This window comes from Cladophialophora immunda (assembly GCF_000835495.1).
Source record: "Cladophialophora immunda strain CBS 83496 unplaced genomic scaffold supercont1.6, whole genome shotgun sequence".
NCBI lineage: Eukaryota > Fungi > Ascomycota > Eurotiomycetes > Chaetothyriales > Herpotrichiellaceae > Cladophialophora > Cladophialophora immunda.
Window position 1 is genome coordinate 2,687,598 of NW_015622546.1, and position 23,093 is coordinate 2,710,690.

Sequence of the window (23,093 nt, forward strand, 5' to 3'; positions counted from 1 at the left end):
CGGTAATCGTCATGGTTGCCGACGAAGTGAATGTCGTGGTCGCGGTCTCCGTTTCCGTGGTGGTTGTGTAGCGCGTCCGGGTACCGGTCGATGTAGTGAACGTTCTGGTCGTTCTCGTTATGGTACTTGTCTCCGTGACTGTTCCCGTAACAGTTACGACCGGACCGGTAACGCTCGCAGGGCCTCTAGAAATGGTGACTGTCACCGTGGTGGCCGATGCAGGGCAGCTACTGCTTGTTGTAGTGGTGTTCGTTGCGGCAGAGGAGCTCGTGGTGGAGTTGGCGGACGAAGTCGTGGTCGCAGTGAGAACTGTGGAAGTAGAGTTGCGAGAGGACATCCAAGTGGTGGAACCAGTAGTCATGGAAGAGTTATACCAAGTTGTCGTAGTGGAAATAGGAGACGCAGAGTTGCTCGTCGTAACAGTTGCGTTTGAAGATGCAGTCATGCTCCTAGTTCTGCTAGTCCAGGTGGAGGTTGCATTTGCTGAGGTGGATGTTGTAAAAGAGCTAGTTAGGGTATTGTTGGAAACCAAGCTTGTGCTGGTCGTGGTCGTGGAGGCGGCAGAGCTCGTTACTGAGTGGCCGGCTGTAGTAATGTCTCTGCTAGAGGTACCGAACGATCTGGAATGGCTGCTGCCCCTGCTGTTGCTGTGGCTGTGGGAGCCAGACGGGCGGCGACTGTGCGAGGACCAAGTCACAGAAGTTGTGGCAGGGGCGCCTGTGATCGTGCTTCCGGACGTAGTGGTGATGGAGCCAGGGCTGGTAGAGGAGCTCGAGATCACAAGGGAAGTAGAGCCAGTTGAAGATGATGATGAAGCGGATGAGGAGCTCCCAGCCTCGGTCGTGATGGAACCCAGAGAGCTAGTGAGGGTTGAAGTGGACATTGTGGTAGAACTTTCAGTCGTGGATGTAGTAGAATCGATCATCTTGCCACAGTTGGGATCAATATAGCGCAGAATAGCGATGGTGTCGGGGCTGTTGAGTGGGTTGTTGAGGTTCTTGAGCAGTCTGCAGTTGTTGGTTGCGGCCGTAGTATTGAAAACCACGCCCACGCAAGATCCAGCTTTGTTCCCATTTGCCGTATCACAGCGAGCAGCGCACAATTCTGGGCTGTCTCTGGTCATCCAGTTCCCTCGGAAGCTGCTCTCCGCATACGTGCGATCACAGACAAAATCGTACCTCACGCACGGATTGTCTGGGTTCAGCAAGCTCAAATTCGCATACGGGCACGTGCTTGAAGAAGGAGCAGATGTTGTGCTGGTAACAGAGCCTGAGACAGACATCATGCTGGAGGAGGTGGCGGTGGTTGCAGGGCTCTCACCCTCAGATGTAGTCCAGCTGGTGAATGGGCTAGAAAAGGTGACGGAGTCCTGAATGGTCGAAGAAGGCATGCTGGAGACAGTCGTTGGTGTTGCAGATTGTTGAATTGAGGATGTGGCTGAGCTAACTGTCGTAGCGTCAGTCGTCGAAACCGTCGTGCTAATCACATCAACGGAGGAAGAAGCGGATGCTGAGGAAGTCGAGCTGGAGTCCGAGCTGGTTTCGGAGCTAACACTGGACGAGCTAGTCCAGTCAATCCAGATACTTGCCCCAGGATAGGGCTCAGCAGGCCATGAATAGGTCGTTGTGTCTGCAGTCGAGGAAGAATCCTGAGCAGAAGTAACAGAAAAGACCGCCGTCATACCCAACCACAAGGCTGGGGAGATCAATGAAGAATGCATGTTGAATAAAGGATTGGAAAGCAGGATTTCAAACGAGTGACGATATAGAGAACGAGCGACTGAAGGAAAAGAAAGAGTGGATCTGCTTGATGGACAATGCAAACTCGGTATCGAACAGCCATGGCAAGTTTATATAGCTTCAGACAACCTTTCAACAACATTGCAAATACCACCTTCAAGATCATGATTCAGATTAATTTTGGTTCAGGGAACCACACGGCAATGTCTCGCAGATCCTTGGACCGAATGAAGCGGCTAGAATAACCAAAGGGGTGGTTTTGCATCGGTGGAAGCCTCGCGAGGAGGATGAGATGCCCATCTTGGCAGGCCAATGTCCGATGCAAGGGAGATGATCGCCCGAGGCAATGTCAACAATGGCATTCTTAAGATAGAAAACAATGGATTCCAACGGGAGAGTCATGAGCAAGGGCTTGTTTCAGCTGGAAACACTGGTCGACAGCAGACCTGCAAGCTCGGAGCATAGCACTGCTGGTGGCCGAAGGATGGCATTCTCTCTCCTCGTGGTGGTGTCAATAGAGCAGGGTACACGAGCCCTCAGCCGGTAGGTGCTCTGAGCTTTCGACTCTGCCTTGGTGCAGCAAGAACAGCAGCGGCATTGCAAATAGCCTGACGGGACTCTTCAAAGCACATGTCATGCATCCACAGCTGAACAAGACTCACAGGCAGGAGAGTAAAGGGGCAGTTCCGCAAAATGTCGGGACCAGAAAATGTAGACATAGTCGCCAGAGTAGCTCTGAGCTTCTGAGAGCGTGAACAACAAGATTGAGGACTAGAGCAGCCAGACAGGTAGAGGGTTGTGAAAGCAAGGGCAGTGATATATCACAGGCTAGAGGACAGAAAGCAGGACGTCAGAAGCGCAGACGGAAAAATTGGCGTCGGAACGGAAATACTTTTAATGACGTGGCCATCTTTCAGCGGCTCGGAGCTGAAAGGTTGGAGCCGAAGTCAGTCAGTGTCACCCTTTTGCTGCAACCTGCGGCAGCCAGTTCTTTGGGCTTCTTGAAGGAAAGCAACAGCAGGCCAAGATGAACACGCTCTCTCAGTCGTTATAGCCTGTTGTCCTCCGCCAACCTCTCTCATGTCAAGCGATCTCCCGCCACTATGGGAGTCTGCCTCTCCTGTCTAGGCGTTGGCCGTCGCACCCACCATGAGGTAAGTCACGAACACATACACACGCCCCTCTCGCCCAACAAATGAACCAATGCGCGCTTTCTTGGGAGGCGACCACCCGCTAATGAAGGCGTGTCTACAGTCTGACCGTACCCGTCTTCTCTACGATGATTACCCAGCCGGCCACAGCTACGGGACATGGGGCGCATCGAGCGTACCTCCTCAAAACCTGATGAGCCCGGAGGAAGTACAGCGCGAACAAGAAGCCCTGGACGGCATCGCCCGGTGGGCAAGCGATCAGATTGTTGAAATCTTCCCCCACAACCACCGTTCCCTGATCATGTCCGGATCGCTGCTCAACGGAGTCAATCATGCCAGCGTCGGCGAACAGATCACAGCCAACCCCTCATCTTCCCAACATCAAGATATCCTCCTGTCCCTGATTCCCGGGGACAAATCAAAACGCTCGATACGGATATATCCTGCGTCGCGACCGACCTCAAAGAGCGGCCAGTCTCTCCGAAGTAAGAGTTCGGTCAGCACAGGGATGAACGGCAGTGGTGGAAAACAGGGAGGCGATTCTGTCCTGGTCACGCTCGATGTTAGCTTGCCGTAAAGGGACTGGCGAGATTCTAGGGTACGGGGATGGAAGGAGGGCCATCTGGTCAATTTGATTGTCCGCGCCGTCGCTGCCGACAAGTTGTGGCATCATGTACAAGAGCCACTCTACCCTGCCAGGTTGCCGTACTTCAAGACTTCCAACACAGATACAGGCTTGGCGCAGGGTTATTACTTGGACGGATACACGGCGCATTTTCATGAGGACGGCGTCATGTTCAAGGAGGTTAGCCAGGACTTATCAGCGCAGCCGGCGGCAGCTTGACAACCACCAGGCCATTGACGGGTAAGGGTTAAAGCCGGTAAAGCGACTCGTTTTTGCTTTGAGCGCATGCTGGGAGGCCAGAAGGACTTGAGTGTGCTTTCTGAAAGAGAGACAGGAAAGATCGAAGAAATTGGGTGACTGAGCAGACTACTGAGCAAGATGGTGGGTCACAGCTATGCTGATACTATTACTTTGAGAGATGGCGCTGTATCAACGGCGAGATTTTCCTTGTCATAGAGGGGCGGCTCTACTGTATATCAAATCTACGATTCATTTCAATGGGATTCGAGGCTGGGAACACAAAATGTTCAAAAACCATTTATGCAGAAAGCAAGAACCTAAGAATATGGAAAACGCCAACTGTGATTTCCTATGCTGCTGGCCCGAAAAAGGAGGGCGACTATTTGAAGGACTTGGGGGTATCTCTGAACTCGGATCATGCTGCTTCGCTATCTGCTTGTGAGAGACAGACGCGGCTGGGGTATCTCAATTGTTCAATGGTGCGTGAAAAGCAATATTCTCCGACCGTCCTTCCCGGTCCGTTAGCCCAACTGTGGTCATGTGTTTGTGTGTTAGGGAATGAATGCTTGAAGAACGAAGGGTATCATCGCTTCAGCAAGTTTCGTATTGGCGTCAAAAGGGGTATAATGTTGGATTAGACGCTTGTCGACTAGACTGAAGGACAGTGCTGAAATTATGAAAACAAACTCCGCGGAACCGCGTTGGGAGTAGTGGTCGGGCAAAGCACGAGAGTCAAAGGCTTGATATGAAATCGGTTGCGCGCTTCTGGACAACCGGCAGATGTTGTGTGAGATTTGAGCTCTTGATCATCCATCAAGCATCGTGTCCGTTCCCGGAAGACGTAGCCTACTGGGCAGCAGGAGTGTTCGCCGGGGCAGGGTCGGCGGGCTTATCGGTAGCCGCTGGGGCATCGGTTGGGGCAGTGCCTGTAAAGAGTGTGAGACATGCTGTTGTTACCGCGACAGACCGGAATATACTCACCAGCAGGAGGAGCAGCGGCATCACTGGACGAAGGCGCAGCGGCAGTATCTGTAGGCGTTGGCTTAGGAACTGCTGCAGCAGTGCCATTGGTATCTGTCTTGGTACCAGCAGTGCTGCTCTCCTTGTCCTTCTTGCGTCTGAAGAGAGCCTTGAGCTTGTCCATTGCGTCGAGGGCTGTGATTAATCGACTTGTATCAGAAAGGGATGTTGATCTTGATCTTGTATGTGAAAGCTAATCCGGGCCACCGGAGGAACAGGGGTTTCGAATGTAGGAGATTCAGAGGAGAGACATACGAATTCCAGGCATATGGGCTGGCAGAGATTTGGGCCTGGGGAGGGACGGGTTTAAGTAGGCGCGAAGCAGTTGGGTAGGTAGGCACGATGTTTCTGTCCGGTTCGATAGGAACGGGCGGGAGGGGGGGGATGATAGGGTCTTCCGAGGTGATAACTAGTCAGAAGGGAGTGAGGAGCGATGCAGTGAGTGGACAGTCGGACGTGACGCAAGAGCGATGGCTTGGAGAGTAAGATGGCTCAAGACGGCAAGATGCGAAGGTTGTTGACCTTGTCTCGTGATGGCGCAACAGGGAGAAGATGAGGTGAGGGTGGAGGAGGATTGGACGAAGAGTCGCACTTCGAGTCGGAGATGCCAAAACTTTAGCTTGGCTGGATAAGTGATCAGGTCTGATTGTTTAGCAGCGATTCAGGCATTTCCCGGAAGCGAAGTAGGTAGTTTGATGCTGGTTAGTCTTTTCGGTCCTGGAGTCTTGAGCGCGGTCGCACGGAACAGGTCGCCACTGGGCAAATGAGAAGTTGTATAGCGCATCGAAGCTTAAGCTGCGGACTTGGGGACTCCAAACTGCGCCTCACAACGCGCACCAACTGCTAGTCTCTTGTGATCTTCTGATCTGCGAGTCACTCGCCCACGTTTCAACGGTCACCACATTCCTCCTTTTGAATAAGATAAGCAGGCATTCCGATGCCGACCAATACTGATAGTGTTTCGTGCGCTTCTTTGACCGAGTCGACTGGTCTAAATGTCCGTCTTTCCAAGGTTCTGCGGGTTGCCTAAGGGCAGATCGAATAGGCACACCAAGCTCTTATTCCCAGTTCACCTGGCTAGCTTGACACAACATCAAATTGGTCTGGGATGCGCACAAGACTTACCTGCTGCTGTCTCACATTGACGAAGTTCGGCTTTCCCCGCGGAATCCCTACTTGTTCATCGTTCGTCAGGGCTTCAAATCTAATGCGTCATTATGGAAGTGAGATTAGACACCCAAGGAAAAGAAAGATGAGAATAAGATCTTGGGTTGAACAGCTATTTCCCCACTGACAATGGGCGACGCTGGGGATAAAAAGCGCGGCGGGAGGCCGGGCTGCTGACAATATCCACAGCATCGACGCTGCAGACACTGACGTCTATGCTTGCTCATCCAGATCGCAGCCATCGCAGCCTGATTACCTTTTCACTACGAACCTCCGTTTGCCTTCCTGCCTCACACTGCCTCGTCGACGTCCGCCATACCTGACAGCCTTGAGTCTTACCCCGAGACTGCAATATCTGGGGCTCAATGGAAACTCCACCACACTCGTTGCCTATCCAGAAGGGTGTCTCCCAAACAAAACCCCAATGAAGCGCGGCAATTCCGCCGTTGGAGAAGTTGGATGACAGCCCAATATCTCTCCCCGCACATGCTCAAGCTCGGTACCATAGCCTACGGCTAGCGGGGTATTCGAGGTTTGATGGCATTGATCTATAGAAGAGTTCTCATATTCGCAGCCTGCTTTGACTGAGAAATTCGACCCTCCAAGATCAGCTGCTCTTCCCTCGAACGGTTTCAATACATCGGAAAAAAGAGGCAACCAATCACCTCGACACCATGCGTCTCGACTACGTCCCCAACCCTCCAACCAATCTCTCCCCGGAGGACCAAGAGGTCCTGGAGCGGGTCAAGGCACGCCGGGGTGCCATGGGCCTTATCGCGCTGGATTTAACCCTTTTGCATGCTCCCAAGATCGCAGATGGTTCGTCGTAGCCGGTTACTGGGAATCCCGGTGTCCAGCGCTAACAGATTGCTAGGTTGGAACGCCCTCCTCGGCGCGGTGCGGACGAAGAACTCCCTGCCAGACGATATCCGCGAGATCGCCATCTGCCGCCCAGCCTTGATCAACCGAGCCTGGTTCGAATGGAATGCCCACGCCCCTATCCTCTTGAACTCCGCTGGCTTTTCGGAAGAAAAACTGTCTGTGGTGAAACAGCTGCACCCGACGTCCAAGGGAGCGCTCGACGATCGCCAATGGGCCGTTCTGAGATATGCGGATGCCATGACTCGGGAGGTGTCTGTCCCTCAGAGTGTCTTTGACGAAGTCAAGGCTGCCGGTTTCAGTAACCAGGAGATAGTCGAGATGACGGCCACAGTTGCGAGTTACAACATGGTCAGCCGGTTTTTGGTCGCATTGGATATTGGAGAGGCAAACGACAAGGCTCCAGATTTTGCCAAATAGGGGAGAAGCGCTGGACGGAATCCTTTTGACAAGGATTGGACCAAGAGTCGCTCCTTGCTCAGCTCCAGAGGCTATCTTCATTTAAACCATATCGTATAAGACAGTCGCTTGACTCTTATCAAAGTAACCTCCAGGTCAGATTTCAGCTTCCTTTCCTTCTCCGTAGGCTAGCGTAGGCGAGCATATGCTAGAGCCCCCAGAATCACGTCCGTGACTCGTCTCAACAGGCAAGCTCTTGGGAGTTCTCATCGAAGCCAGCGTCCAGCCACCCGCTACTGCCTTTAACATAGTTTCATCGAAGGGCTCGAGTGGTCTCCAACCCGTTCTACTCCGTGGATTTTGCACACCGGAGTTATGTCTCTGATATCGGGCCTCGAATTTCCCGCGGGTGATCTTGTCTCTTGTGTTCATAACTCTCAGTGACCATTCTCTCATTTTTCAGTAAACAGCCACCTTCTTGTCCATGTCGGTCTGCTGAAACCTCAATTGACACCAGTCGCCACATGAGATCGGTTCGTACTTTGGGGGATTCTTCTCGTCCACGCAGCTGGGCAGCACGCCGCACTTCTCGTTGAAATTGAACCCGAAGAAAAATGGCATCGAATACCTAGTCAGGGGAAAGGTCGGTCAGCAATTGGGGATGTTAGACGATAGCAGACAACCCAGACGACGCACCTGTCGACCGTGGAACGGTTGTATACTCTGTGCACGGTCGACTTCATCCGGTCGTTGGTCAAGCGCATCAGATAGTCGCCTATATTGACGACGAAAGTGCCTTCGATCGGCGTCGCCTTGATCCACTGCCCTTCTTTGTTCAGCACTTGCAAGCCGCCGTTCATATCCTGCCAGAGCAACGTGAAGCACTGGAGGTCGGTGTGCGATCCGAGCCCGACGTCCTGGCTCTTCGCCGCGTCTTCTGCCGACATGGCAGGGTAGTAGTTGAACACGCCGTCGCTTCCAGGGTAGGTCGTCACGGCGTCGAAGTAATCCTCCGGAAGATCCAGGCAGAGAGCAAATATCCTGACCAGCCTGCGTGCAAGCTTGAGACATTCCTGCCAGTAGGCGATACAATCACTTTTGTAGCCAGCCAAGTGTTCCGTGCCTTCCCAGACATAGTTCTCCCCGCGGATATATGGCTGGACTTCCGCGGGTACAGCGTCAGGGTCCTTGGGATCTGGATCGTATTGCGGCTCGTATCTCCACGCGAAAGACTCGCGGTAGTCCACTGTGCATGGGTCAAATCACATCAACACACGCGAGCAACAATGTCTCGGGGGGGTGGGGAGTCCATGTAACTGACATCCTTCCGAAGGACTGGCCATTGCAGTGTTCTTTGCTGAATAGCCATTGTACCACTTCCCTTTGGACTTGGACACCAACATTTTCTTGTCCTCGGGCTGTGCGAAGAAAGCCCGGGAGGCGTCCAAAGCAGCTTGGATGGTGGTTTCGGGGATGGCATGATTGCGGATGTAGAAGAATCCCGTATTCTCGGCCGCATGCTGGATGTCCTGGGCGAGAGCCTTCCGGGCCTCGAGATCGCCGTATATCGGACTGAGGTCGATCAGCGGGATCTCGTCTGGTCGGGCGTCTCGGGGCGGATGCGTCGATACATTGCGATAGACCGGCCCGTAAGCCGTGCGAAGCTCAAGTTTCACAAACCCCGGCTGCTCGACTTGGGACATTGCTGACATTGCTGTTACGAATGGACGCTCCGCAACGATTGGGATTGACCCGGCGGGCGGTACGACTCGGTCTTTGATATATCTGAAGTCAATAAGTGCGAGGTTGATGCCTTGCTTTAGGCAGAAGCTTTCAGGGGGTGGACAGCCTTCCTATTATGTTATCATTCACACCTACCAGGACATGTCCGTGGGCGGCGAGCTCCGAGATATGTGGCATGTATTTACCTTGAAGAGGACATGAGAGTGAGCAATTACCCGTCTGCCTGAGGAACGGATGGTAAGGTGGTCGAGGCGTGTCAGCTTGATAACATTCGGCATAGGATGTACTTTGTTCCGTTGCGATACAGGGTGATTCTTTCAACGTCAAACAACCTCCTTTCTTCACACACGCAAGAACTTTCTCTCTGTGTCCCAAGTCGACACATATATTTGACCGGAAGCTCTCATCTCCTCGTCTTTGATGGCCTCGTGCACTTACTGACCAAGAATCCAGCACACTGGTAAAGACAGACAGCAAGAGAGAAAGGATCCAATGGAAGAAATCCCAATAGTCCCTCCAACGAATGATTCCCAGCCTCGAAGTCTCCCTCACCTCTGATCCCGAGCCATGCAGTCGATAGAGCCTGGCCCAACACCGGCTCGAGATATATCATGAGCTGTTCCCTTTCGCTCACGGCGCAAGGAGTATGTATGAGGCGCGTTGCCGAGTGAGTCGGCGTGAAAGTGTGATAACATACTTCAAGGCTGTGCTGCCTTTGCCAGATCTTCTTTCTTGTGTGTCTCATCCCCTCCTATTTTGTCTTTTCCGCTCTCGCCACCTCCTCTCTTACCATCGCCATCATTGCCTTCTCCACGGCCCACGCAGGCAGCCTCATCATCAGGCCAATCTGCAACCCATGAGGCCAGTACGGCGTGCAGACGGGATAGCCACAGCCCAGCTTTCCCAGACACGCCTTCGCCGTCGTCGCCACGTTTGGGGAGAATAGGCCTTCCATCGCGGCCGCGACACCATCATCATCAACATCACCACCACCACCACCACCATCACCGCCCAACTTCGGGGTGATGACCCTGCCCACAATGACGGACATGACATCGACATCGAGGCCCTGGACCCTCAGCTCCGCGGCCAGGGACGAGCTCCATCTCGACACGAACCCCTTGGCCGCCGAGTATGCGACGAGATAGGGTGCCGGCAGGGCCTCCACGCCACTGCTGACGCTGAGGATCGCCGCCGGCTGGGCCCTGTCGCGTGCAAGCACCGGGATCAAGACACGAGTGATCTGCGCCATGAAGCGTGCGTTGAGGTTGATGACGGCGTCGAGTTCCCCGGCCGATCTGTCCGTGAGAGGGCAGTATCCGTGCTTGAACCCGCCGGGCCCGCCGACGTTGTTGACCAGGATCGTCAGCCTGAGGCCCCCGACCGCATCTAGCACTTTCGTGTCGAATCCCCCTGGCCGGGTTTCCGCGGCGTCGAGGACGAGCAATCGGACCTCACACCCCTGAAACTCCGTCTCCAGCTCGGCCTTGACCCTCTGCAATTTCTCCTCGTTGCGCCCATGGACCACCACGCTGAACCCGCGCGCGCACAGCTCCCGCGCGAAGCCTTTCCCGATCCCGTCGCTGGCGCCGGTGACCAGGGCCCACGCCCTGCTCTCTTGCCCGGGTGTCCTAGGTTTGTAGCGCGAGAGGTCCGAGGAGTACAAGTAGAACTGGACAACGAGGAAGATTTTGTAAAGGAAGTGTATCAGTGTGAGGAAGCCGAGCGCGGAAGAAACGTCGCGGAGTGAAATGGCCATTCTTCTCCTTCCTCTCCGTCTTTCTCTTTCTCATTCCTGTCTGGGGGCTTGGTTTCTGTAATATCTCCTTCTACTCAACCCTTCTCCTTCTTTTCCTCTCTTGCGAGTCTTATGTCCCCCCCTCCCTGTTCTCTTTTCCCGCTCTCGTCTCTTGTTGTTGTGGGGAACGAAGTAAGTCTATCGTGAAGCTACCGTCGATAGTTCCATTTCAGTGTGTAGCGTGGAGAAAGTCCAGCCTTCTTGATGTCGGAAACGGAGCTTGAGGTCTCACGCTTGCTTGCTTACCTGCATCCACTCGTGTCTGTGTGCATGCATGCACACCACCCACAAACACGAATACAACGAATACACCAAGGATACGAAGGCACCAACAACTTTGACGCCGCGCCCGTGTCCAAGGAGTCCAGACTGCTCTGCTTCTCTTGGCAAATGACTGACTAGCCGACTGACTGAGCGTGACACGAGCCCAGCAATGGTCTCGTAGACGCAAATCAACTTGACTTGAACACGACTTAACCCTGGCGTAATCTGGGCTCGTGTAGTATACGATTTGGACTTCCGCCTCTCTAGCAAAAAGCACACCATTTCGCGCTTTTCCCCTTCTGTTGCCAGCTTACCTTTGAGTGTATGGTACCGTACCTAAGAATACAGCAAGGTTCAAGATGGACGCACACCTCTGAAGTACCTGTGCAATAGAAATGTATGTCAAGAGCTCGAGACAGAGCGACCAGTCCGCAACGTCACTCCCCAAGAAATTGAGCTGCCGAACGTTCTCTGTACACATATCCGACATATTGAAAGCTGTCGAGCACTTTGGCAAGGAAAGAAAAAACAGACGCAAACATGGAAAAGGTATCTGTGGAAGTCTTCTGTGGTTGACTCTCTGTCTCCTTGAGACAATCCGTTTTCATTTCAGTGTTTCTGTCTTGTGGAAACAGCTCCTATCGTACTCTGTTCAGTCTGGTGTCTCGATGCTGAGAGACATATCGCCCACGCTTTGGGGATTTCAGTTCAGCTTCACTATGGTACATGTATGTGCACATAACGCGTATTCGCCGTCTATTGAGCATATCGCTATGCAGAGTGTCACAGGCGTCGCTCATTCCTCTGCAAAGTAAAGACGATCTCAAGTCTCTGGCGGAGTAAAGACGAGTTCGATTCCTTCACAGAGCACAGAAGACCTCATTTGTTCCCAAAGTAAGTGAGAGCTCGCAGCCATCCATTCTCCATCATAGCCGCAAAATCGGGAACCAAGAGCACACTGCTGCTCGTATTCTCGTCAGCTGCAGCAGGTCGTTCCATGACATAGTCGATCATCGATATGAGACCGTCGGTCCAATGCTTCATCTTCCCCCCGTAGAACCACTCAAAGTCATAGTGCTTGTGCAGTGCGTCCGACTTCTTCTGGAGCTCCACGCGCAAGTCTTCGAGGTGCTTGCGTGCGTAATCGGCAATCAGCTTGCTGCTGACATCGGTGACGATTTCGCAGAGAGTGATCGCGGCGGTAGACCAGGCGTGAATGTCAAGGGGGTTGTACCGTGGAGCGCCAGAGGTTGCCTTTGCGTCTTCAATGAGGACGCTGGTCAGATTGACGGCACGTTCGAGAATGGGAGATGGGAGGGGAACCCTCTGTCCTTGATAGGGGCTCATCATAACCTCCATGAACCAATGGAACTCCTTGACAACCGCGGAGTCTCTGAGGCTTTCGTCATAACTGACAAGGTGCATGTCGAAGACATCTTGCCAAAAGATCTTCCGAACCAACCTCGCTTCTGGAGTAGCATCCCCGCGTGGCCAGAAAATCTCAGAGAGACAGTCAAGCTGGTTTGAGCTGGTTTGCAGGTATGCGGCTTCCACAGTGACGGTGCTGGAATTGACGTTCCGAATCGAGAGGCGATGTGGGTTGGTCACTTCGTCAGGATGAATTGCCAGGCTCAGGAAGTGATATTTGCTCGAGAAAAGGATACAGTTCATAGCCAGGTTGAGGGTGTCGATGAAAGCGGCCTGGTCGGGGAACGCGATCGGGATCTCACCACGGATGGCTGCGCCCCGTAGCTTGTTCAGGACAAATCGGCTGCAGTCAAGCAGATGTAGTTTAGACTTCTCGTCATCGCCCTCCATATGCTTGATGTCATGCTCGCAGGTCAACGACACCAAGGCAAAAGCCCAGGCCAATGCAAGATTGGTCTCCAACGAATGAGTTATTGGCACCCCGTAAACGGCACGAGAGAGATACTCTAGCAACTTGTCGTAGTTCTCAAAGTTTTTGGAGCTGAGTGCTCGGGTTGGGCGGCTGATGGCTGGGTCGAGATCGTGATTCAAGGAGGAAGACTCGAGAGCGCCGTTGAGGGTGACTCCAGCTTTGAGGTCCGGCAATAAGTCGACGGCGACGGCGAGCGCATGTTGCATGTCGACGTCGGCTTTGCTGACAACCGCATCGACGATGTCATCACTGGGGAGTAAAGGAAAGAGCGGATGATACTGTTCATAGTACTTGGCCAGAAACGGATGATCCATCTTGAACGGTGGCACGTCTTCGTTGGGTCCCTGGATGCGCGGACGTTTGGTACGATGAGCGCTGTCGAGCTCAACAAAGAGTGTCCCGGTAGAGTCGCGAAAATCAGGCTTCGGGTTGGCCTCTTCTTCAGGAATCGCAGCCGGAAGGGTTTCGTTGGGGGCGATGGCGAGGCTTCCGCTGGCACGCGAGCGAAGACTGGAAGCGATCGAAGTGATGCCCCAGCCGCCAGTGCTTGGAATGCGATCCCGCTGAAATTCGGCTCTGGAAAATGGGTTGACAGTTGTGGAAGCAGAGAAAGAAGAGGCGCGGTTAAAACTTGGGCCACTTGGCTCATCAGGTGAAAAACTCTCGGCGAACCCTGTAAGACCGGCATCCAGCGACTGCCTCTGCTTTTGTTCTAATCCGTGGACTCGCTCTGCCAGTGCGCTGATATATCTGTGTCACGTGTTAGTCTTTCATCGCCGACGATATCGATAGACAAGATCCATCAACGAGACAACTGACCCTTTGCTTGGACCACGTTTCATAGGCTTGCGTTCAAATTCACAGTTCACACCAGCCTTCTGGCAGTTTGTGCAAGTCTTTGGAGTGCCATCCGCTTCAGTGGGTGCATCACATTTAACCTAAAGGTAGGTTAGCACCAAGGAAACCACTGTTGTGCTCTTCGCTGTGAAGTTCGTAACCGCACCTTCTTCCTCCGACATTCGTCGCACGCACGAGATGCCTTTGAGCGTTTTCTCTTGCCACCAGTTTGAGGATCTTGGAGCGTTTCAGAGGATGCATCGATGCTTGAACGTGGGCCAGCTGAGGGGAAGGTCGGTTGGTTTGGTGTTTGCGGAGGGGCCATGGCTGGATCAGTGGCAGAGGAAGCTGCTACACCATTTGGGCCCATGGGCAAGTTGTTGTTCATGGTTCCATGGTTGATCTTGTCTATCGAAGCTACCCCCTCTTCCATCGGTCGCGCATAGGGAGGCATTGGGTAGTTCGGCGACATGCTGGTCAGCTCGGTGTCGATCGGGTAGTAGGACGAGGCGAAGTGGGAGGAAGCAGAGCCGACGAAATTGCCTGTCGGATCGTGAGAGGGTTGGTCGCGACCACCATCTGGCCCTGCCATCTTTGTGTCCAACGCGATGGAGCAAGAAAGAGATAATGCCGTGCTTCCGGAAGATGGGGGATGGTGAAAAGTGAGTCGCGACTGAGCGGACGGCAAGTGATGCTTTGGTTAAGCCGAGTTCACGCTTATGCCGAATTGGGGACTAGCGTTGTCTGTCTTTGGTGGGAGACTCGAGCCTCGTGCGGCCTACCTGCCCTGAGCGTTGGGCTCCTGGCCGATACAGCCCGACCATTGCGTGCATGGCCAAAATCTGGGGAGAGCTGGAAGGCTCTGTCCGATACCGACCCACGCAGTCTCGCTCCACAGCCTCATGGAACGGATGCACTTTTGACCGACATACGACTGGCGCGTTCACAATCCTGCAGAACACACCGATTGTTCTCGGCACGAACTGTGCGGCAAGACGAAGTGCGCGGCATGCGTTGCCACCACGACGGGATGCCGCTTGCCGAAGCATTGTCTTGAGACGTCCACGATTCTTCCTTAATGCTTATACGAAGAAAATGAAGACGCGAAACGTCCGATCAGAGGGGCCAACGGTCATTCGCCAGAATGCCTGATAAAAAGCTAGGAGTCTACAACAATGAAGGGGAAATATCCACTCGCCTGGTAATTGCATTGGAGCACGACTCCATACTTCGTACACTGAGGGACAATGAAGAGAAGGGGAGACCCAATATGGATATCCTCAAAGCCGCTCACAAGAAGTCGCCCAATTGCCTCGATACCCATAGGGCGGTGACTTTTCCACGAGTAGATCACTATGGACATAAAGCAATGGATGTCTCCAGGTCAAAAATGGAGGCAGGGTCAGAGAGCAGGGCTGTACAACGAGCAAGAGATGGGAGAAACGGAAAGGTCCATAGTACAGGTAATAGACTACGCTTTCTTGACTATTTCGTTCGAAGACCCTGAACGAACTCGCTTGATCATTCTTGATGAGCTCTTGAAAGATGCAACGTGCGATGGAGTCTAGTTGACGAAACCAAAGGAAGTAACAGCTGGGTGTCACGAGGAGCAAGCAAAAGGTGTCCGACAAATATCCATGTTATCACGGTCCAGGTCGTTTGAATATCTCATTGATGTGGTCTGTGCTTTCAATACATGTGACATAATCAGAGGTGTACGAGAAGTCGCCGTGTATAGACATCAGCGTCTCAAGGAGCCTAGGGGCAATGCGATCATCCGTCCTGGCATATCACATCAAAACTGCGGACCGGTTCGTGGGAGTCGCAGCAGCTCGTACTATGTCGAAAAGGCTGGACGAGAAATGAGCGAAACAAACCCCGTGAACAAGTCTGTATGTATGCCGCATGCTCTTATTCGTATTTCCCTGTGGTACCAATCTTCTTCTTTGGGCCCATGGGGTTTGCGCCCACACAACATCCCTCCCTCCCTCAACCCAAAATTCTTGTGAGAACAAGAAAAGCGTCATGTCTGCCATGTGTCTGGGTCGGCCGCCATTCGCACCGTCACTCGTATGGTTCTCCCAGTCTTTCCACCGTGCTATGAGCGAATTGTTGCCTCAGACCCATGTACAGAAGGGGAGCAGGCGTCGCATGGGACCTTCGACGGCCTCTGGCATCGGGGACCCAGGGAGGGATGAAATCCAATGGAGAAGCGCTGACTGAGGGAGGGGGGCGGACACTGGAGCCGGGTACCGCAAGAGCCCACCAGGTCTCCATAGCACCCACACCCTCCTTTTCAGCCACTTCTCACCCAGGTCGGCTCGTGCATGCAGGTGGGATGTGATGCTCCTGTAGGAAGATGGTCTTCTGCATGGTCTTTCCTTTTGCTGTTTGAGTCCCAGCCTGTTATCTGTGTCAGCTGCTGAATATGCATAACGTAACTAGCCACATGGGTTGCAGCCAAGGCCCCGATGTCCTGCAAGCCGGCTGCGGACTCCCTTAAGATCCCTCCCCCCCTCCAGAAGTTAGTGCTCGCTTTGGTTTTCCTCTTGGAAGACTTGATTTTCAGAGTTTGCGACTCCTACTCGTCGGAGGCGCGGGCAGGCCTCCGCAGCAAAACGCTGATCGTCATGAGTCGGACTTGATGAGGTCAGGAATGGCCATTTTGTGGCGTTGGAGTGGAGGGCCATTGTCAAGTTTTTCTGGCCTGAGGTGCCGCGCCTGCCTGCGCCAGGCCCCATTCCCGCCCTGTGCGCTGCACTGGCGCAGGGAGGAAGGGAGACTTAGGGAGCGCCTCGATTGGTCTAACTGCGCTGTCGACCGTCCTCCTGTCCAATCTGGGCCCCTGGATCTCCTCGGCATCCCGCACGTTTTTTGACATTGCGCAACAAAATGCGTGTGGAAGCGATTGGACACCACGCAAGCCCTTCCTGGACCTCCCTGTGCATCTCCTCCCTCCCAATCTGCGCTATCCCGGCGGCGACTACCCTTCACCCTTCACCTGGCGGGGGGAGTTCGTGTTGCTGGACTAGGAACTCGTCGCTTATACTTTCTGCCCTTGCTGCTGGTCCTCCTCCTACAGACCTAGGAGGGTCGTTCTACTGTGACTACTCTTTTGGTGTCTAATACTGCATCTCCTCGCCGGCCTGCTCCGCGAGGGAGTAATTTCTCCTTTGTCTCTGTCGCGTCCGGTTGGCTCGGTGCTGAGCGGAGTCTGCGGTAATTTCACGGCTGACAGGATCATTTATGTCTCAGTCACGCTCGCTTGAGGGGCTCTTCCTGGGCGCGCCTCTTTTCCTGACTTCTTGTTCGGGGGATGGGTAGGGGGAGGGAAGCAGGGGGAGTTTAAGCTAGGCGATCCCCTCCCGCCTCCCCCTCCTCCCACACAATACGAACACCCTAGGAATTCTAGTTTGAGACTTCTTCCTGTGAATGTTATCATCAGCGAATGTCAATGTTGAACCTCTTCCAGCGCCCGCCCATGACTCCGCAGCGGGGGCATCCGCGGCGCATCGGTGCGAGACCTGGTTGGACCGTCACCACAGGACTGCTGATGATCTGTCCAACGCAGTCGCTGCAGACGCCACAGATACACTCGGTGCAAGCGAAGGCATTTTTCAGTAGCCACGGCCGACTGCACGACGCGCAGTAGATCTCCAATACATCCGATTTGCTGCCAAATGAGGATGATTGGGAGTGCTGGTAAGGGTGTGAATGGTGCTGGAGGGGGCTAGTGTTATCGTTGGACGATGCCGATGTAGGGAGGCCGGAACCAGAGATGTGGAAATTCTGACCGGATCCCGCGCTCTCTAAGGACTCGACCGAAGGGAATGGCTCGGGATCATTGGGTCCCAGGATATCTGGTGGCGGTGGAGTCAGGGTGCGCTGCAGCGGAGAGGCATTGTATTGCCCAGGTTGGTGGTGCAGGTGATGACCAAAGGGACGGAAGCCCGGGGGCAGCGACGAGCGCTTGTTGACATCCCCACTGGTCGAGATGCTGTCCGCGGCGGACAATCTACGAGCGGTCGTGGTGGTGGTGTTGGTGGTGGGCGCATTGCCCGAGCCAGCAGCGGTGGCGGCAGCCGTGGTAGAGGGCGGAAAGTTTGGCGACTGCGGCATCTGTAAGTGAATGCCAAGGGCATGTTAGCAAGGTTGATTATCGATAGTCTAACGCGAACAAGAAAAAGAAAATGAGGAGGTTGGTGTACACATTAGAGTAATTAACTGAGGGTGCATAAACTTTTCGGTGACAGAAACCCCCCTGGCTCTGGCTCGTCTCAGTCGCCTGGCCCGACCGCCACAGAAAAAAGATGGTTTCATCACCCGCATGTGGTCTGACCGAGAAAAATAAAAAACCAATGCTGTGTTTCTTATTCTTCCGCTCGCTCCAGAGAGTCCGTCCCCGGGGCGTTTCGTCATCTCCTCCCCATTGAATCGGTCCGTAATTGAGGTCGGGGTCCTGGAAAACACATCAATCGTGATTGACCTTTCCAGAACCGCCAACCGTTCAAAAACCATCGACTGACACAAGGGAGGAGTTTCCTCTTGCCCGGGAGCCGTCTTCTGTTGCTCGCATTTGATCCATTTTGCCTTTCGTGCGGGTATAGCAAGACATGACAGTCGTTCGTTTCGTTTTGTTGTGTTTGGCAATAGTAGTGACAGTAAAATAGTACAAGACAATATTCCCTTTTCTGGGGGGGGCCTTCCTCCGGGGGGTTCCTCTACAGAATTTCGATCTCTTGGCAGCAGCAAGTAAACAGAGGACAATCGAAAAATGTCGTCTGACTTACGGGAGTGAGATCACGATCATCATCAGCCTCAGTAGCACTCGTGGCAGCCTCGATCAGATCTTCCCATCTCTTGCCTTGAACCCAGGCCGCCGTGGGTGGTTCGGCAGACATTGCTTTTCGGCCTTCGACGCTCAGTCTTCGGGAGAAATCCTTGGCCGAAAATTCCCTAGATTTTCCGCGTTCGTGCTTGCCCTTGCGCGCATTTTGCCCCATCGATGGCTTTCGGGGTCGCGGAAGTCTCTCGCCGCGTCTTTGGATGGGGGGTAAAGATGAATATCGACTGCCCGGAGACTGTAGAAGAGATGGTAATAGTTCGCGCGGGCGAGTGGGCTGGAATGGTGGCAGGGTATCTTCATGAAATTGAGCGCGTAGCGAGGGCAGTTCGAAACCCGACGACTCGCGTTTGTAGTCTGAATCTGGGAAAACATCCTGGCGTGCGAATGAGCACAGTTCTGGCTGTGGCTGTAGTCTCGTCTCCTAGTGATACTTACAAAATCGGAGTCCCAATTGTGCAGTTGTGTCAGGGCAACAGCAGCATTGGCAGCCGCAGGGGGTTGCGCAGTCATTGTGCCTGCTCCGGTTTGTTCAAACAGTCCACTCGCACCCGCTGCATTGTTCTCAGTATGGGTAAGGAAGGGAGTCATAGTGCCAACATACAAGGGCCTCTGGGAGCAGGAAGGGCGGCAGTTGGTTGGATCTGAGGGCGTTGCGAGGGAGGAGTGCTGATCATTAACTGGAAACTCTCCTCTGTAGCAGGCAATTTGGGAATATAATGATCTGGATGGGCGCGTCGAATGTGTTCTTGCATCGACCGGTACCGTTTTTCCTATAAATGTCGGGGTCAGCGGGTTGGCGACGCGCAGAATTGGGTTAGGACGAGCGCACCCCAATGCATCTCTTTCTGCACTGTGAGCCATCTTGGTTTGTGAGGGGACACACAACTTCATTTTCTGCATCCGTCGACACGAGAAAAGAGCTGGTGAGGGCAGGTTTGGGCGGCATGGCCTCTCAGCGCTGACCCTAACCGCAGGTGCGAGTTTTAGGAGAGAAGGACGAAGGTCGGCGGCATTGATCGGACAGTCCACAACAAGCTTGGCTGTTTTTGAGCTGGGAGGGAACCGACGTAATGATGGGTCCTCCTTCACATGATTTGTTCCTCGGGAAGAATAGGGTCGAGGAGAGAGCACAACACAACAGAGTCAACTGCTGGCCTTTCGACGAGTGTGCAAGGAGACGGGGAGGAGGGAAGGAGAGGATGTCGGTTTGGATGAGAGGAGAGGGTATTTTGGACTGTTGAGAGTTGGTGGGATGGATCAAAGAAAGAAAAAAGAGCTCTCGAGCTTGGATTGAGGGGTGAGCCTGTCTAGTTACCCTAAGCTCTGTCGCTTCGGGGGGGAGGAGCTTGCCCTGGTTGGTTTGGGGGCTTTAATTGGCACTGGCAGCTTCCCTCTTTCTCCGGAGGTTCCCCTCTCTAAGCTCAGCAAGCTGCAGCTGTTCCAAGCGCCAACGCCCGTTAACCTTTGGCATCACCACCTGGACAGGCAAACCAACGCGAAATCCAGTAATGTCAGACAGCATCCACACACGTGCACCACGCGGGCCCAAAGCTCGCCGTCAGTGTCAGACATCGCTGCCTTTTCTGGTCCCGGGCTTCCGATGCCCTCAACAACCAGGAACGAACAATCACGCTCTCCAATCAACCACCATCTCCCTCACACCACCCCAAAGTTGCCCAGCACAGCTTCTGATCGATGACAATCCATTGCATTCACTTTTCCTCCTACTGGCTACTTTTGCTTGGTACCTAGTCAGGTACTTACACCAATCATGACCTTGCTAGGAGCTATGGGTCCCCCCTCACCTCACCCAAGGTAGCTCTGCTCTGGGGGCTATCGTCACCTGTTTGGGAGCTTGGGATCGATGATCGATGCTGATGGCAACGCAGAGGAGAGCTCCAGCCGTCCACTAGCATGTGCGTTACCGCCAATCCTCGCAGCATTGAATTTTGAGGCCTGCTTTCACTCGCTGCAAGATGCTTTGTGGCCCCGGACAAGCTTGAGCTCGGGCCAACCCAAGCTGCCACCCATTCCAACCGTCGGTGGGAAAGAGCTGTGTGTTCCGTCGATTCACAAAGCTATCATGCAGCATGCTGTCACAGCTGGAGCTTCTGTTCGCCTGATGTGGAAGTCATGCTGATGCAACACATGTTGCATCCGAAAACCATCGACTCGGACTTTGATTCCGGTGGGAAACATGATACAACGATAAGGGAATGAGAGAAATAGTCAGGAACCAGCGATCTAAGGACGGTGTGCTACAGGTCTGCCAACGCTGAAGTCGCGACAGCCAAACCAGCAGCTTGCCGATCGGAGCAATGCGCAACTGGACTGAACCAGAACCAGTCCCTTCAAGGTAATTGGCTTGACCACGCATCAAGCTGACGTTACCAACATGCTTGGGGTGGGACAGGAATCGATGACTGATCAATTCAAAAGCGTTGGTACTGCGCATAACACCTAGAAAGCTGTCTAGACTAAGCGTCTGGTCAAAGCACTCTAGCGAAATATACAGCCTCTGGAGGAAGTCAAAGACCCATCACCATAACTCCCTGGACATTGGACACCAGCAACTTGCAATCTGCTCGCCCCTGACGACCTAAAAGCCTTTGACATATCTGTGGGCATCGGTAACTTCCATCACCTCGAATCGCATTCCTACCTCGATATTTCCTTCATTCCTTGGGCAGCACAGCATCCCAAAACAGGGTTTAAACTTGATGCCTTCGTCAACCCTGCGGTAGCTGACCAACAGATCCCATGGCTGGTGAGCGTCCTTCTCTGCGGTATCGGGATCGACATTGGGCACCGTACAGCGAGCACATCTCGCAACCACATCAACATCGATTGCGTGCATGTTGCCACCGGTGAGTGTAGTCCAGTACGAGGAGTCGCCGTTGATGCGTACTTTCTTCCACGAATCTTCGGACCATGGCTTCCCCCCTTTGATTATGACATTTGGCCTGAACCGCTCGATGGTGATTTCGCTCTGGCCTTTTCCCTTCAGCCTTGAGTTCAATTCGGCAAGCGACGATTCGGAGGCAATCTGAATGGGGAGTACGTCTGGGAAGTTGACGCTTTCTGTACGTCCCAGGCGTTCAGGGGAACCGTTGCCGGCGCAGATCCTTGGCTCGGGACCCTTCATCACCAGACGAACTTCTTCTCCAAAGAAGTCTTTGAAAAGGTCCAGCATTCCGCGATCTGTGTAAGCATAGGCATCGGTGATATATTCCCAGATGTCGACTGATACTTCTTTGGTGTTGTCACTGAGCCATTCCTGACTAGGGTGAATCGGCACCTTAACTTGCTTGTCCGTGTCGTGGCCTATGGTTATGACAAGGCGGTCGGAGTCGTGATCGATGGCGGTGTTGATCAAGGTCATTTGTGGCTTCGTGCGGATGGTGATGAATTTATTGCTGCTGTCGATGAACTAATCAACCCCACGACGCATCGTCAGCCATCACCAGTAGAAGACGGAATGGATCTGAGTGGACTGCATTGTTTCGAGTGAGAGGGCGGATTCTGGTCGGAATGCAAAACTCACCATCCACCGTCTATCTAGCTCTAATCCCTGTCTCGTCAACCTTGCCGACTTCAGAGAGATCCCTCGGCATGACTTGATGGGATAGATGCGCAGGTCTGTGATCTCCGACACTGTGTTTGTCATTTTGAGCGGGTATTGGATCGAGATCTTTTCCTTTTGATCTAAGGTATTCTGAGACGGTTGGAGTTCTTTTTGTCACCTTGGGTATCGGTCGAGAATTGCAATCAGAAGGCAAAGCTGTAAGGAGGAGAAGGGTGCGGAAAAGGGCGGCGGTCCCCTGATATATCTATCAGACGACGTTGACCACTATTTCCTTTCGAGTTTCATCTACTCGTCTGGTCTAAATGATGACAGCGGATGGGGAGGAGCGATGAATGGGAGAGATGGTGCCGAAGTGAAACGAAGGGCCTTTTGATCGTCCTGTCACCGCAAATGCTTGGTGAACAATGGGATTTCCCGCTCGTTTGGTTTTGGCTTCTCGCCAGTGACAAAGATACGGACGTCACCATTATTGAAGCGGCGATAAATTGAGTCCGAAAAAGGCAATATATGCTCGTTGCGCCATGCCTTTTCTGGCTATTCCGAGCGAACAACCAACCGTCGAGGCCGCCTTGTCTTCAACCTTTCTCCGTGGACTTTGTCCCTCACTCATGTATACGGGGCTACTTCGCTAAGGCGTCCGTGGACGCCGCAGTCCGGTCGTTTCGCATTTCGGACAAACGGCGTGAATTAAGCGACTTTTGGCTATCGACAGCGAGCTTCGTCTTTGTAATTCTCCTCGCTCGCTCGCTCGCTCCCTCACTAGCTTTTGCAAAGAGCGATTTGAATACGAATCATACAGCGGTCTGATGGCTTGGAAGGCAATCAAAACCTTCCCAATATGGTCCTCGTCAGCGAATCACGTTTGACCGAGGACAATACTTGCGGTAGTTGGTCAGGGC

General features: G+C 53.5%; 8 protein-coding genes across 9 annotated transcripts; 3 read left to right on the top strand and 5 right to left on the bottom strand.

Annotated features, from left to right (window-relative positions):
- Positions 1-119: 119 nt before the first annotated feature.
- Positions 120-1,373, top strand: PV07_10473 (uncharacterized protein; the record flags this gene model as incomplete). Its single annotated transcript, XM_016397805.1, has 2 exons — positions 120-934; positions 1,007-1,373. The coding sequence occupies 2 exons, from the start codon at positions 120-122 to the stop codon at positions 1,371-1,373; spliced, it is 1,182 nt and encodes a 393-aa protein (XP_016244996.1).
- Positions 1,374-2,694: 1,321 nt separating this feature from the next.
- PV07_10474 (uncharacterized protein) lies at positions 2,695-4,238 on the top strand. Its single transcript, XM_016397806.1, has 2 exons — positions 2,695-2,893; positions 2,994-4,238. Exons 1-2 carry the CDS (start codon positions 2,843-2,845, stop codon positions 3,465-3,467), a joined length of 525 nt encoding a protein of 174 aa, XP_016244997.1. The 5' UTR covers positions 2,695-2,842; the 3' UTR covers positions 3,468-4,238.
- On the bottom strand, positions 4,080-5,559 carry PV07_10475 (uncharacterized protein). Its single transcript, XM_016397807.1, has 3 exons — positions 5,031-5,559; positions 4,737-4,910; positions 4,080-4,681 (listed from the first exon to the last, which is right to left on the bottom strand). Exons 1-3 carry the CDS (start codon positions 5,041-5,043, stop codon positions 4,602-4,604), a joined length of 267 nt encoding a protein of 88 aa, XP_016244998.1. The 5' UTR covers positions 5,044-5,559; the 3' UTR covers positions 4,080-4,601.
- A 52-nt stretch (positions 5,560-5,611) lies between these two features.
- PV07_10476 lies at positions 5,612-7,375 on the top strand. 2 transcript variants are annotated; one of them, XM_016397808.1, is made up of 2 exons: positions 5,612-6,761; positions 6,817-7,375. In XM_016397808.1, exons 1-2 carry the CDS (start codon positions 6,617-6,619, stop codon positions 7,239-7,241), a joined length of 570 nt encoding a protein of 189 aa, XP_016244999.1. In that variant the 5' UTR covers positions 5,612-6,616; the 3' UTR covers positions 7,242-7,375. The 2 variants fall into 2 exon arrangements, with proteins under 2 accessions (XP_016244999.1, XP_016245000.1); XM_016397809.1 differs by having other exon boundaries at positions 5,612-7,375.
- PV07_10477 (uncharacterized protein) lies at positions 7,291-9,070 on the bottom strand. Its single transcript, XM_016397810.1, has 3 exons — positions 8,542-9,070; positions 7,917-8,466; positions 7,291-7,848 (listed from the first exon to the last, which is right to left on the bottom strand). The coding sequence occupies exons 1-3, from the start codon at positions 8,930-8,932 to the stop codon at positions 7,680-7,682; spliced, it is 1,110 nt and encodes a 369-aa protein (XP_016245001.1). The 5' UTR covers positions 8,933-9,070; the 3' UTR covers positions 7,291-7,679.
- A 2,519-nt stretch (positions 9,071-11,589) lies between these two features.
- Positions 11,590-14,429, bottom strand: PV07_10478 (uncharacterized protein). The gene is made up of 3 exons (XM_016397811.1): positions 13,929-14,429; positions 13,745-13,863; positions 11,590-13,675 (listed from the first exon to the last, which is right to left on the bottom strand). Exons 1-3 carry the CDS (start codon positions 14,352-14,354, stop codon positions 11,905-11,907), a joined length of 2,316 nt encoding a protein of 771 aa, XP_016245002.1. The 5' UTR covers positions 14,355-14,429; the 3' UTR covers positions 11,590-11,904.
- A 940-nt stretch (positions 14,430-15,369) lies between these two features.
- Positions 15,370-19,921, bottom strand: PV07_10479 (uncharacterized protein). Its single transcript, XM_016397812.1, has 5 exons — positions 19,438-19,921; positions 19,210-19,378; positions 19,044-19,159; positions 18,553-18,981; positions 15,370-17,881 (listed from the first exon to the last, which is right to left on the bottom strand). The coding sequence occupies exons 1-5, from the start codon at positions 19,552-19,554 to the stop codon at positions 17,204-17,206; spliced, it is 1,509 nt and encodes a 502-aa protein (XP_016245003.1). The 5' UTR covers positions 19,555-19,921; the 3' UTR covers positions 15,370-17,203.
- A 1,127-nt stretch (positions 19,922-21,048) lies between these two features.
- PV07_10480 (uncharacterized protein) lies at positions 21,049-22,597 on the bottom strand. Its single transcript, XM_016397813.1, has 2 exons — positions 22,153-22,597; positions 21,049-22,038 (listed from the first exon to the last, which is right to left on the bottom strand). Exons 1-2 carry the CDS (start codon positions 22,273-22,275, stop codon positions 21,208-21,210), a joined length of 954 nt encoding a protein of 317 aa, XP_016245004.1. The 5' UTR covers positions 22,276-22,597; the 3' UTR covers positions 21,049-21,207.
- Positions 22,598-23,093: the final 496 nt, after the last annotated feature.